Source organism: Coturnix japonica, chromosome Z, assembly GCF_054131305.1.
Source record: "Coturnix japonica strain WE chromosome Z, WE-NBRP24, whole genome shotgun sequence".
NCBI classification, from domain to species: Eukaryota; Metazoa; Chordata; class Aves; order Galliformes; family Phasianidae; genus Coturnix; species Coturnix japonica.
This window is the reverse complement of record NC_140702.1, coordinates 44,094,580-44,109,107: the sequence shown is the minus strand read 5'-3', so window position 1 is coordinate 44,109,107 and position 14,528 is coordinate 44,094,580. Positions and strand designations below refer to the sequence as shown.

The 14,528-nt window shown below is 35.6% G+C and overlaps 1 protein-coding gene across 19 annotated transcripts in view; it reads right to left on the bottom strand.

The window, feature by feature from the left end:
- Positions 1 to 906: 906 nt before the first annotated feature.
- NFIB (nuclear factor I B) overlaps positions 907 to 14,528 on the bottom strand; it is a 256,034-nt gene continuing 242,412 nt past the window's right edge. For 9 of the 19 annotated variants that reach the window (XM_085527978.1, XM_085527970.1, XM_032441237.2 and 6 more), the window contains one exon: positions 907 to 1,576. In XM_085527978.1, the coding sequence (XP_085384104.1) occupies positions 1,559 to 1,576 (18 nt within the window). In that variant the 3' untranslated portion in view covers positions 907 to 1,558. Of the gene's footprint in view, positions 1,577 to 9,947; positions 10,585 to 12,774; positions 12,864 to 14,528 lie in introns of those variants that run through there. The other 10 variants (XM_015849009.3, XM_015849010.3, XM_032441238.2 and 7 more) reach the window with 4 other exon arrangements.

The following is a 14,528-nucleotide window of genomic DNA, read 5'->3' as shown; positions in this document are numbered from 1 at the left end:
ACAAGTGTAGTGATGTCAATTTTTTTGTTGTTGTTTTTGTGGATTTTTTGTATTTTTTTGTATTTTTTTTTTTTTTTTTTCATTTTTTAGATTTCAAGGCAAGGCACGTAATGTGGACATTATATTTTCGTGCAAATCAGGATTACTGGAAAGAGTATTTTAATTAATTATTTTTTAAGAGACATTGAGGCAAAATGTCTGCCCATGCACATTATATTTCTGTCAATATGTGAAATCTGTTGAACAAGGCTAACTTCTGAAAGCACCATGCAAGTTTTCAGCACCCTGTAATTAGACTTAGAGAGTGCATTATTTAAATAAATCTTATCCCCATCCTGGTATTACCAGTTTGTAAACAGTAAGCTTTGCGCTTTTGGCATGGATTTGCCTATCTCTTTGTCTCTATGATGCAGATTATACAGAAAAATATAAACCCTATGGGTTTTTGATGCAACCAGTAACTTTAAATAAATAAATTCTACCCCTTTTGTGGAGGCAGCAGCTAAACCAACATAAGTGCTGTGTTTTCATTGATTTATTTTTCTCAAGGACATGATTTGTCTTGATGTAATGCCTTTTAATGCCCTCAAAAACTGAGGGGAAAAATAAATTTGTTCAAAGTAAATTTTAATTCCTTTTTTAATCCCCTCAGTTTAGAGTCCAAGGGCTGAAGGACTTATAATGATGACCCCTTTGATACGACTTTTAAATTGCACTTGCCTCTCTAAGTGTTTCTTTAGTGGGTAAAAAGTTTGCATTTTTTCTTTTTTTTTTTTCTTTTTTTTTTTTTTCTTTTTACTGTTGCATGAAAAGATAACACTTTTACCTACATAGAGGCATCTCTTACATAAGGTGTGTGTTCATTCTGATTGGAAATTTCAAGCTGGGTAACACACTAGAAAAGGCTGAGTCAAGGGCCAAAGTTTAATAAATCCATACTGATAACTAAAGGCTACAGAGCTTTTTTTTTTTTTTTTCTTTTTTTTTCCTTTAAACATTTAGAAATCAGAGTGTTGAGAAAATGGCTGGCTTACAGCCCTTGTCCTCCTGCAAATCTGCTGCTGCTGCCTAGCCTTTGTTTTGTGAGATAACCAGGAATAGTGATCCCATGCGTAAACAACAAGAATACTAAACCAATAAAACTAGCTTATCATGCAAATATTAAGGCATCTAGAAAGTCAGTTAAAATATATTGTCAGAGACAGAACATCTATTTCCCAGCGGACTTCATATAACAAAGGCTACTTAGCAGGAGCTGCGTTCTACCCATCAGTGAAATATCATCGACCCTTTGTATGTCATTTCAGTTTCGACCATAAGGGAATTAGTGATTGTAAGTGCTGCAATTGCTGGTCTATTTTTTCTTCGTTCTTCAGGTTCTTCTCTCATCCTGTCTTCCTTCCTCTTTTTTCTTTTTCCAAATTTTTCATTTTTATTTTTTTTCCCTCAGTTGCTGGTTTCTGCTTGAAGGAAAGGCTCTCCAATTATGTTCAAACCATAATTTGGGACATTTGTCGGCAGGATCGGTGTCCTGTTTGATACTTGAAAAGGAACCAAGCTAGCCCAGGTACCAGGACTGTTGAAAAGGGGGAAAGAGACAAGGAGAGAGAAAGAAAAAATAAAGAAAGAAAGAAAGAAAGAAAAGAAACACAAATTAGACATTTTGCAAAAATTAGAACACAGAGAATTTGAATCAGGATAAAACCAATATTCGATGTCAATACTTAAGACAAAAAGAGAAACCAAAATTGTGAATATTGCTTGAGGTTCAACTTTGCAGGTGGTCTTTGCAGAAGCACGATTTATTTGAACTAAAAATCTCTGTTGCTCTCAATTGCAGGCAGTGTTACTGCTGATTTACACAAAGCAGGCTGCCTGTTTATGAAAGTAAGTTCCCCAAAACTGTAGAGGCAAATATATGGACCAGACACCACTAAACCATATACATGACACTGTATAACACTCTGCATGTTATTTAAGTGCTGTTGAAATTTATTACAGTGTACAAGTTTTCTCATTTCTGGAAAACAAAATAAAGCTCAGTGTTTATGTTTCCTGTGCAATTTCCTACTCTTTTTTCAAATCAGCAACTTACATCATTCCAATCCCAAGATATGCCTGTGAGGTGTATGAGTCACCACTAGAACAGAGAGCTTAGGCTACAAAATTTCTAATATTTAAAAAAAAAAAAAAAAAAAAAGTTATTGGTTTTGTTGTGTGGTTTTGTTTTGTTTTGTTTTGTATTTTTACAATTGATTACCTCCAAAATACCAGCATCCATAACAAAAGGGCTCTATCATGTAAATACCTGTTAAGGGTCACAGTGGGTACCCTAAATTTTTCAGCAGAAGTCAGAGTAAGAAAATATTTTCAAAGACAATTCCATTACTTAAATCAGCATGCCAAAAGCGCCATGTCACTTATGCGCTTAAGTCCCAATGGTGTTCACACCTTTAAGAGGCACAGAGTCTCATAGTAGGTACTCCATTCATCAGGATTTGAAAGAGGATCACTTAAAGGCAGGCTTCAGCTGCTGCTTTTCAGTAGCCAGAGCAAACCTTGAGCATCCTTTTCCTTCGATGTCTGCCTAGCACCTCAGAAATAAAGGGCTTTTTAGAAATTCCAGTCAAGTTTATTCAGAAGAAAATCTGCATCTTTATGTCAGCAACAGTTGCCAGACAAGTAGAAACAAACATACTGTGCAAATACACATTTCCTGTGCATTTTATTGTAGTGAATGTTTATCTTCACTAGTTCTTTCCACAGACAAAACAGTTTACTTGAGAACACTCTTTGGCATTAAACTGAGATGCTTCATTACTACATGTCTGAGGACTATAGCCCCTGACATGTTTTGTGAAAGACAGACACTGAAAGCTTTCTTCCTACTCCCTCCATGGTCAACCTTTTGCACCACTTCCTCTCTGAAGGAGCATGTGCTCATTAATGTGATCCTCTGAGCTACTATTGTGTGACTACTGAAGAAAAGGATGAACTTATTTCATACAACGCAGGGGACGTGTTCCTCAGGTGATATACCGAAAACAGTGGAAACAGCTTCTGTCATGTACTTCTGTTTGATGCTTTCTACACTGCTTTATACCTGCTAGTTTATTATTCTGATTAGTAACAATTAATTTCAAGTTCTCTGATTTAGACATCAAAAAGGTTGGAAGTTTCACAAACCTAACCTGCTTGTCTCCATCATGGTCAAATTCAGAAGAGAGCAGAACTCTTTTTTTTTTTTTTCCTCGGGGAATTGTAAGAAATATGGGTATCCTTGTGAATCTAAAATATCTGAACTAAAAAAGAATATTCAGTAGATTTTTTCACCACTGTGTCTATTCTTGTAAGTTACCTTAAAATCTGAGTAATTAAACAAATCTTGTAGTTATTTTCAAAATGTAAGGTCAACAAGTATATTCAATTATAATTTTTTCTTTTCCTTTTCTTTTACTTATTTATTATTATTATTTCAAATACTTATTTTTTAAAGTTACTTCTAAATATCTTATTTTCTGCGCTCCAAGAAATAATCCCTTTTGGAAACTGAAAAATCGCAGTTACACAACAAATCTTAAAATGTTCACAAAGTCTTAAAGCAATTTATATATAAAAGATTTGTCCAATATGACTTGATGAAAAGATTATGGTTTTAAAAAATGTTCAGTACCAGAACCTCATTTAAGAGGCTTAATTGTTTCAATTTATTCTTCATCTTCCTTCACAATTTGTTTGACAATGCATTTCTTGTTCCTTCCTCTTTGGATTTCAGTGATGTTAAGAAGTAAACTATGAAATAACAGACACAAAACAAATCATTTCCAAGCAGGAGGATTTGTAAAGATAGGAACTGGTAATAAAGAAAAAAAAAAAAGAAAAAGAAAAAGAAAAAGAAAAAAAAGCAGATTTGTTTGCTTAGGATCTGTCTGAGTACACATTTTACAGCATATAGTGCTTTGCTGTCCTGTTACACAGGATTTACAGAGTTTATCCACTTCAAACAAAACAGAACATTAACTTAAGAAATGTAAATTTTCTGTGATGTCAGGATGGTATTTAAGCAATTTCTGTTGCAAAGGCTAAATATACTGCTTTCAGGTTATCTTTCTAGAGAATTACAGTGAGCTTCAGTGGTTGGATATATATCCAACTTTTTTTTTTTCCTCTCTTTTAAAGATTTAAATCTAATGGCTACAGCAGGTGAAAGAAAGCAGTCAGTGCTGACAAATCATTATTTGTAGCAGTTCTCTTCTCATAGGAGAAAGAGGTCTTGATTTTTTGGAAAGTGCTCGATAAAATAAAACAAGTGACTGATTGGATTGCTGTTGCCATATGACTAGCAAATTTAATAGGTATGTTTCTTTAAACCTTCCAACCCTCCCCCTCCCCTCCCCCCACCTCCCAGTCTCACATTATGACCATCTCAAAAATGCAGCATGAAGTAAATTTGTCAGTGCTGCTTATGAATCCTCAGGGAGCAATAAATTTCCTACGTTAACACTATGCAGATCCCATCTGACTTCAGGAAGCCTCTGGCTTGCAAGTGGCCAGCTGCCAGGGCAGAGCCACCTGCTGCCCGCCATAGATAACAGTGAGGGTATCTATAGTGCTGGGACAACATGCTGTCCAAGTGCTGTGGCTGGAAAAGCAACTGTTTTGGAAGCTCTAATGGCAGACCCAAGTGCCTGCTCTGGCCTCAGCTGCTAGGACAGCAAGGCAGGATGAGCCCTCCTGCCAGTCCATCAGTACTTCCCTCCAGCACAAGGAGTGTCAAGGCCTGGTGAGCTTGGCTTGTACTTCAGAAATCAAACTCATCATGCTGCTCTTTGATGCAATCATCTCTGGGGATCTTTGTCTTTCTATCACTGCCCAACATATAGGGCAGGCAAATGAGGAAACCCAAGTGAAAATTACTGAGATAAATAACACAAATGAAGCACTAATTAAAACATGTTCTGAGAACAGCCATGATGCAAGTCATAATGTAAAACACATCTGCAAAGCTGCACATATACTGTTGTCTATCTGGTATGCCCACTTATCCCACCTATCTCATCACATTTACAGTAAATTTAATTTCAACTATATATGGGCCACCACCTGCTTTGTAATTCCCTAGTGCTTCTGTGTGCAGTTGACTGTTTGGCCCCAGTCAAGGTTTCCCACCACTTTTTCTCAAACCTGCTCTGAAAGGATTTTCTACAAGAATCAAGGAGTTCAGCTTATACCATGTAAACCATCTACAGAGCAGAGCTTCCTAACAAAACCAGCTACTGCTGTCTGCAAAGCCTGGGTGCTGTACATGTGGCAACAACAGGAAGGGAGGGAATACCTTTTCCATTACCATGCTATTCAACCATTTATACATGTTCCAGGTAAACTTCCAGTCCAGAATTTTATAAAACCAAATGCCATCTCTCTGTTCACTAAGTGCCCCTTCACAAAAGAAGTGCAAGGCAAGCCAAAAATCTTTGAATTGCCAAGGGCATAGTGCAGCTAGTTGTCCTCATAGAAGTTAATAAGACGTCCCTCCGTCCACTTGGCTCCTCCTCCTGATAAAAAAAACCATCATGTGTCTGGCTGGAATAAAGCATATCCAATTCATGCTCTGTGATTCAGACTGATAACCCCTGAGAGAGTATGGTTTGCAAGAATTTTCCTGGAGCATTACACCATTACAAGAAACAGTATTCTCTCACTAGACTATCAAATGTATTATACAGTTAACATTCCCCCTCAATTCACAACAAGTATAATTTATTTATTTGTTCAGATGTAATGCAACAGCAAAGAAAAATCCTGTAAGCATCCTAGAGGGTAAACGTTCTCCATTACAGTTTTCACATGTTAATTCAATCAAGATTTCAGCCATGGTTTCCTCTTAAAGATAATAATTGCTTTTTCAAGAAACTCTCAGAAAGATATTACTGGAATGGACTACCACCTTTTTATATATATGCCATCCACTTTAGAGGTTATAATAAAATCAGGAGCGTAATAACATTAAACAATTAACTAAATACAATAAAAATAATTCCAATCAGACTTGGTTAAATCTGAAGCACATTAAGATTCTTACTTTCCACTAGTTTAAATATTTTCAAAAGCCTCAAGGTCTGTAGGAATATTTAATCATTTGGGAGGTGTTCCTAAATCAATATTTCCTTCTTGTGGTTTTACTATCCTATGCATCAACATACTAGCTTATGTAAGATAAACTAGACCATGTCAGATCAGTCTTTAGGCAGAAGAGGTAGAAATGCCTTTGATGTTGAGAGACATGGCACTACTGAGTCACCAAGCAAGGTTTTTCCGTCTCAACATGGAGCAAGTACTCCCTCATGGAACTAAAGGGAATTCTGCTATTTCAAATTTTTAACATTCATATGAACTCTGGAAAAATCAATTGTGTTAGAATCAGTGCCCTGGCTAATTTCCAGCTTGTACATTTCTGCAAAATGAAAAACAAAAAACAACACCAAAAACCAACCCCTTGAGCATCTACTTAATGTGGTACTTCTGATATTCTCCAATCTAAACCAGTATTTTCAGTTAAAGAACTGCCAAATTTCACTTCCACCATGAGCATTAATTTCAAGAAATATACTGAGTATATCTCATCTTAATTTAGCAAGACATTTAACAGTTTAGCAGGGTGCATATGACTCATCTAGCAGATATAAGAGGTAGAGACCCGCTGATTTATGTCCAGAGAATGGAAAAGGGAATTATGCTGTAATTATATATTTTTCTGTTCCCAACAGACAAAACAAAAACAAACAAACAAGCAAGAACATTAAAAAACAAAACAAACACACAGACAAGAAAACTCAGACAGACCAGGTTGAGGCCACAGATCCCACCACTGTTTAAAAAAAGTCAGCAGGCCAGGTAAGGCCTGGAGAAATTTTGTATCATTCAACACTCTGTATCACCTGTTCAAATGCTGAGACAGTGCTGAAGTAGGACAGGAAATATGCACATGCATCCGAGGGTCTATCACTAACAAGAAAGTCACCTCCCATAGAGCCAAATAATGGAGAATGTGGGTTTGGGTTAAGAAAGACTGTTGGGTTCCCTAAAAAAAACAACAGAATCTGAATTTTCAGGTAGACTTATCAAATCAAGAAGAAAATAACTATAAGGATTTAAAAAATGACTCATTTGAAGTCCAAAAAAAAAAATAATTTATTTTTCCAAATTTATTACGATTCATTCTTCTCTAAATGTCAGCAGAGATACTTGTAAACTTCATCACAGTCTTCTCGTCCTCTTCCCCTGAGTATTTTCATTTGTAATGTTATGGCCATTATCTTGCTATGTATAAAAATATGCCTGGATTTTTATTTATGAAATTGGCATGAATGCCGCTCAGTTTAATTAGTAAGATGAAAGAAAGAAAGAGAAGAAGAAAGGAAGGGAGGAAGGAGGGAGGAAGGAAGGGACGGGGAGGGATGGAGGGACAGAGGGAGATAAGAAGGATAAAAGCAAAGAAGCAAGCAAGGGAGGAGTTATGGAAGGAGGGAAGAAGGGAAACAAGGGAAGGGCAGGGGAGGGGAGGGGAGGAAGGGAAAGGGGAAGGAAAAGGGGAAGGAAAAGGGGAAAGAGAAAGGGGAAAGAGGAAAGGGAAAGAGGAAGGGGAAAGAGGAAGGGAAAGAGGAAGGGGAAGTGTAAGTGAAAGGGGAAGAAATTGGGGGGGGAGAAAAAAAATAAAATAAAAATAAAAATAAAAATAAAAATAAAAATAAAAATAAAAATAAAAATAAAAATAAAAATAAAAATAAAAATAAAAATAAAAATAAAAATAAAAATAAAAATAAAAATAAAAATAAAGAAAGGAAGGAAGGGAAGGGGAGGAAGGGAAAGAAGGAAGGGAGGGAAGGGAATGGAAGGGAAGGGAAGTAGGAAAGGAAGAAGGAAAGGAAGGAAAGAAAGAGAGAAAGAAACAAAGTGAGAAAGAGAGAAAGAAACAAAGTGAGAAAGAGAGAAAGAAACAAAGAAACAAACAAAGAAAGAAAGAGAAACAAAGAAAAAAGAAAAAAAAAGAAAAGAGAAAAAGAAAAGAAGTTAAATTAAAAAAAAAAAAAAGAAAAAAAGAAAGAAAAAAAAAAGAATGCTTCACAGCTTCAGAAGCATCACTTTGAGATAAGATGATGCAGAAATAGGAAACTGGAGTAACCAAGGGGTTAAAGATACAGTTTACACTTGGGAATTCACTATAATATGCTCCTCCTCTACTTAGATTGCTGCCAAAAATCATCTGACAGGAAACATAAGATTAAGTTTGTCCTACCTAAGTGAACAAAGAGTGCTCAGAACAGGCAACCAGTTCACTGCAGAGCGGGAACTTTTCTAATCCTGCAGGAATCTGAAATGCTGCTCAGAAAATATTACTGAAGTTGTTTTCTTTACTTTAACATCTTGCTTCTGGATCATCTCATTCATTTTCATCACACTACAGTTCTTGCTACTTTCCCCATAAAGGTTAACTTAAAGCTCCAAACATAATCATGTGGAAAATGGACATTATTGATTCCTATGGTCCATTGTTCCCCCATTCTAAGTCCCTGAAGTTCAAGTTCAATCTGGAATTACATCATGTCTGGTTTCTCCTGGTTACCAGACGGCTTGAGACGTGACCACAGCTACAGAAAAAACAAACAGGCTTCTTCACGCTTCGGCTCCCCTATCGATTCAAACATAAACTTTTTTCTTTCTCTCAAGTATGCTTCAAGTATGGAGCATGGTTAATTTAGAGATTAAGTTCCAAATTAGATTATCTAATGGCATCTTAATGGATTGCTGACCCATTTCCTGTGGGATGGCAGCATGCAAGTCTGGCTTGAATACAATTAATTTCTTAGGAAATGTTCTGAAGATGTTTGCCTAGATGGAGAGGAAACATAATGTTCTGAACATCTTTTTGTATTAAAGAGTTGGGCAAAGCTATTAGAGTTAGCAGTTTAAACTGGTAAAGACCTGCAATCACTAGGTTTTCTTTTTATGAATATTTTTTACAGTCAGAACACTTTAATGTTTTTGTTCTTAAATTCCAACGCATGAATTGATATTTCTCTTCCAAAATATTGCCCAAGGCAGAAAGGGTAAGGGGAGGAGGGGGGTGGACATGAACTATTGCTTTAACAGGTGTCTGTCTTCACCAAAATGTGCTTACCAAAGCAATGCTGCTGCCTGTTACTTTAGCTGTGTTTGCTGGATTCCAAACACAGAGAAGATACTATGAGATAAAAGCATACCCATTCTCATTTGCCCTCCAACTTCCTCTATTTTGTCTTCATTATCCACACTATTACCAATAAGCTACAAATGATCTTGGGAGAAAAGCACTGCAAGAAAAGTGAAGCATTTGATGTACCCTCATAGCTACAGCAGGAAAGGAAGTTCAGTATTCTGAGAATAGAGCTTTCCTCAGCATCTCCAGGAACAAAACAGCTGTTGTACTGTACATATGTGTCAAGATAACAGGCTGAAAGCAGGAAATGCAAATCTAGTGCAGACGCCTGAGTAGTGTAAATGTAATGTTAAAGTTACAGTTAACCCATAAAAGGAACAGAGATTGTAATATGAATAATAGTTATCTGTATTGTGTAAAATTAATAAGAAAAATCTTTAACAATATTTGAGTTCAGCAATTAAGCTTTGTTTACAATCTGTGAAAGACCTGCTAATATTTCATATGCTATGAAAGAGCCTCATGATTAAGGAGTTACTGTTCATGAACTGAGACTCAAGCTCATATTATCAAGCTTCCTAGCCAATACATGAACACATTTTCTCGCTCTCACTCATGTCTCAGGTTTATTTGTTGCATATGCTTTTGCTCTCAGTTAGTGATGAAGACTGCATTTTTCTAACTGAACTTCACAGATTTTCATAATTTCCCCTTGCATTGTCTCTAAGGAAATATTAGTACAGAAGCATTGTTATGAAGAAAGGAGGAGTATTTTTAATGATTTTTGAATATCTTCTTCATATGTACAGCAAAATTGACCCAAATTATCTTAAAAGAGCTTAAATCCACTATGTACTACATGTTCAGAGTTCAGAAGGTACAGCAAAATGGCTTGACAAGCAGCTAATAATAAGACAAAGAGCACAAAGATAACAGGCATTTTCTCATCTTCTGCACTCCCTAAGTTCTGTAGGTGTCAGTCACCAACCATGTCCCGTTACAAAGCTTTCAGCTTGGTCACTTCCACTACCTGATTTCTGTGAAGACAAGACAACTGATATTCAGCCAACATTTTATCTTTCATGAGGTCAACGACTTTTCTGAAAACCATTTTACTTAAAATAACCATAGAAGCCTGCATTAAGAGGTCAGATTGAGCACCATCTAAATGAGTACTACAGATTTGAGGGAATCATACAATGAAACGTGTCAAACAATTTTCTACGATAAAGTTTGGCTGTCCGAACTAGAATATCTTTATCTGCTAGTAAGAAATAATTCTTCTTGCAATCCATTGATGCCCATTGGAGAATCTGTGATGAAGCTCATCTGGGAACACTTTTGTCCACTGGTTGGACCAAATTGGCAAGTAACACTCCAGAAGCTACCTGCAAAGCAGTTTTGTGTATAAAGATCAGCAAATAATGGAATGTTTGATTTCATAATCAAGGTTTCCTTGGTCAATACCAGTAATTTTTCCCCCATTTTTTACTCTTTTCAACTAAAGCTCATAAGTGCTAAGTACTGGGGAAAAAAAAAAAAAAGATTTTTCAATATAGACATTTGTGAGATAATTTCCCAATGCCTGTCAATGCCCTACTCTTTGCAATAGGAGAATAAATCACCACCACCATTGTGAAACAGCCCCTTCCCTCCCCCTCCTACACCCCCCCCCCCCCCCCCGCCCAAGCTAAAGTAGCACAGTTTGGATTCATTCTGGACAGTACACTGAAAACTGTGATTAGGATTTACAAGGTGAATCATATCCTTTGTGGAGGTGAGGTGAATCCATTAACCAATTTTCAATTGTGCCATGATCTACATAGGTCACTCTGAAACTAATGCCTCCTTTGTATTTCCATGGAAATTATAACAGCTACAAAGAGCACAATAACACTTCAATAGAGAAAATTCTCATCTGCAAAACACTACGTTTCAACATATTCACCACCATTAGCTGTGTATTTTCACCAGCAATGAACAAGAGCATGCATGCTGTGCTTGTAACTGTCTGCATGGCCATCCAGAGGATTGCCTGTCTTTCACAACGCTGTTGTCAGTGCTGCAACATTCCACCCACTACCTTACTGTGCTCAAATACACTGTTTGGCCTGCATCAGCGTTCAGAAAGCATCAGTGAATGTCAATGGGTGCCATTTTTCCTGCATGGAGGAATTCAATTCTAAACTTTTGCTTTATACACACTTCCATGTCAGACGCAGTTCTGTCATATGCTGCCATCTGTCACACAGTAACAAAATGTAATGTAAAACTGGTGGAAAGGTCCTCTACTCCCATATCACCAACATCCACCTCTGATTTTGTGGACCAACATAATAAAACAGGAGGCATTACTTTGAGAGCAACCCTTGTATAATGGAAGATATGATTACACTTTGCTTTTGCACAACAGATTTTCTACATAAATATTATTTCAGAAAAATTTATAGAAAGAAAAAGTAAAGCAAAAATAGTTAAGGCACCTGAACTTCAAATTTGTTAATAGCAATAATTTTTCCAATTTTGTCATTAATAGACTCAAAACCCCCCCAAAAAATCTAGAAATCCATAGTACAATACAGTATATCAGAAATCATTTTGTAAAGAAAGATTTTACACATACACACTCATACTGAGATACACACACAGACTATCCAGAATGACCTATACTGTCATAGGCACACAAACATCTAAGAAGTATTTAAAATTATCTTGAGTAGATAATACATCATTTCGCAGGCTCCCAACCTGCATGCTTTATATCTACACCCCCCACTAATAGCTGCAGATAGTTCTGCACATGAAAGAGCTGAAAAGCAGATGTATCACAATTATGCTGATTTATTTACAAATCTATTTAAACACATCCCTACTGTTATCATCACTTATCATATATCAGCAGATGTAAAGAATGAGTAATTGATTAATGTCCCAAAAGTCATGGGTGGGAGGGGCCTTCTTTTTCTCCCCAGGGGAAAGGTTGCGTGGGGGCTTCTTTTTCAAGTTTTATGGGTATTTTGCTTGTTCATTCTTGCACACAAAAATAATTTGTGGAAATTGATCCTAATTATTCAGGGATTTTATTTAGAAATAAGGTTATGTCTTACCTTCATGTACGTGTTAGAGACCTACATCTAAACCAGCTGATTAGTCATAAAAATCTCTATTAATAGTATGGTTATTAATTGTCCAAAACCACCACCATCTCAGATATTTACCATTATCCACATCTATATAGCTCCGAGCACTGTCTTCATAGCATTAACCATTAAGTCCCCCCAAACAAGTCCCTTAATTATGCAAATGACATTTTCATTGTTAAAGCCTGAAATCAGCATTCCCTTAAATCTGTAAACCTTTTGCAGTTGATAGAACAGCATTGCCACTCCAGATGATTATTAAAGTTGTCCTAATTTCATCTTATATTAAAGATATCCTAAATGTGTACCGGAGAAATGCTACACAAATTTTGATCAGATGCTGTTACATATTCCACTGGCAGCCTGGTAAAACAGATACTATAGCTCAATGTAAAATTTTTTAATGTGTTGTAGGGGTGGAAATAATTAAAATGTTACCTTTGCCAAGTAATTCCCAATGTATCCTCACTGGCACTGGGGTATAAATGCCTGCCGTTTTGATTCATGGTCCAGTCACAAATCCTCAGCTGTCAATTGAAACCTAGCAGTCAGATATGGATCGAGCAGTACTACAGTTTTTAGTATTTAAATGAATGCATGCAAAATAGTATTGTACATGGCAAAAGCCTTACTTTCTCAAGAAGTAATATTAAAAAAAAAAAAAAAAAAAAAAAAAAAAAAAGAAAAAGAGAACAAAACAAAACAAACAGAAAGAAAACAACCAAACAAAAATAACTTATTCTGAAAAATAAATGCCTAAAGATTTGCTTAAGATAATGCTACTTTAATATGCTTCTCTATTAATAAAGCATAAAAGAGTAACTAGTGTTTAGCACATAACAATTAGCCATTATTAGATTACAAACTGAGCTGGAATAAAAGGAAATGTTAATATTCAATAGTGAAATATTGTAAGAAAGAAAATAAAAATGCTGTTTTTTCTAAGCAATGCTCTAAGTCATGTATTAAGGTCTAATGTAGTGAATATCATGTAGCATGCATTTTGTGAAACATAGAAGACATGCAATTTATAGAAATATTGTCCAAATTAAACAATCTGTATGTCCTTATCTTTCTATTTAAGAAGGGTAGAGGTATTTTGCAACTGAAGTTTATTAATTTAGTGTTACTGAGAGCAGTTTTACTTAGCAAGAGGTGATAAAATAATCTAATCTTGTTTTCGACTCAGAATAACAGCATTTAAAATACTTTATTGCTTTTTGGTATAATGAAGAATGTACTAAATGTAATCTGAAGCAAATTCTTCCCAGATCCTCAAATCATCAGTTCTGCCTTCACGGACTGTTCAAGAAACCCTGTATAGCTCTGCTTGTTTAACAGCTGCTCCATAGTGTTAGCAGATTTATTGAAAGGATATACGACTTATTTTTAAGTTTAAGAACATGAACTTATCTAGCTTGCAAAGAAAACACATATTTTAACCCATGTATAGTTATGCGATATTATAAACTGCTGTATCATTACATGCGATATAGAACTCTGAATTGAAGATAATGTTCTTACTGAATATAATTACTTTAATTTCAGTTTTCTCTATTCAGATTTGGTCTTCAGAAAGCACAAGCTACAGCAGAGAAACTGCAGTATTTTCACAGGAGCACAGTTACTTGCAACCTTTTCCTGAAAAATACAAATGCTAAGGACAAGACAATATTGCAATCTTGACCCTGTCTGGCCGATAGACTCATAAGTTTCCTGCTGTTAAGGGCTGAGAAATGGAAATGTTAGTCTCTGATATTTTCATAGGGATTGTTTCTTGTTTGTTATCTAAAGAACTCCAAGGGACCTTCTAAAGGCCATTAAAAGCATGACTAAACCACAAGTAATTAAACAGAAAAGGAAATATGTATTCAAAAAGTTTGGTATCAGTAACTGTGAATAATACATTAAACACATTTAAAGAAAGGGCTAAGTGATCATTTGGCTTACTCATTATACCAAACAGTATTGTAAACCAAATTTTAATATGGAAGATATAGTAAAATATTGTTTTGGTTCCTTGGTATGCAAATGCTGTAGTCTCACTACTGCTCTTTAAGAATATTTTAAAGGCTTATAACTTAATTATAAAAACTCACTTCTCACTGAAATAAAAGACTGAAAGATTAAAAAAAAAAAAAAAAAGAAGAAGAAGAAGAAGAAGAAAATCGTTTCTTCTTTCATAAAATATG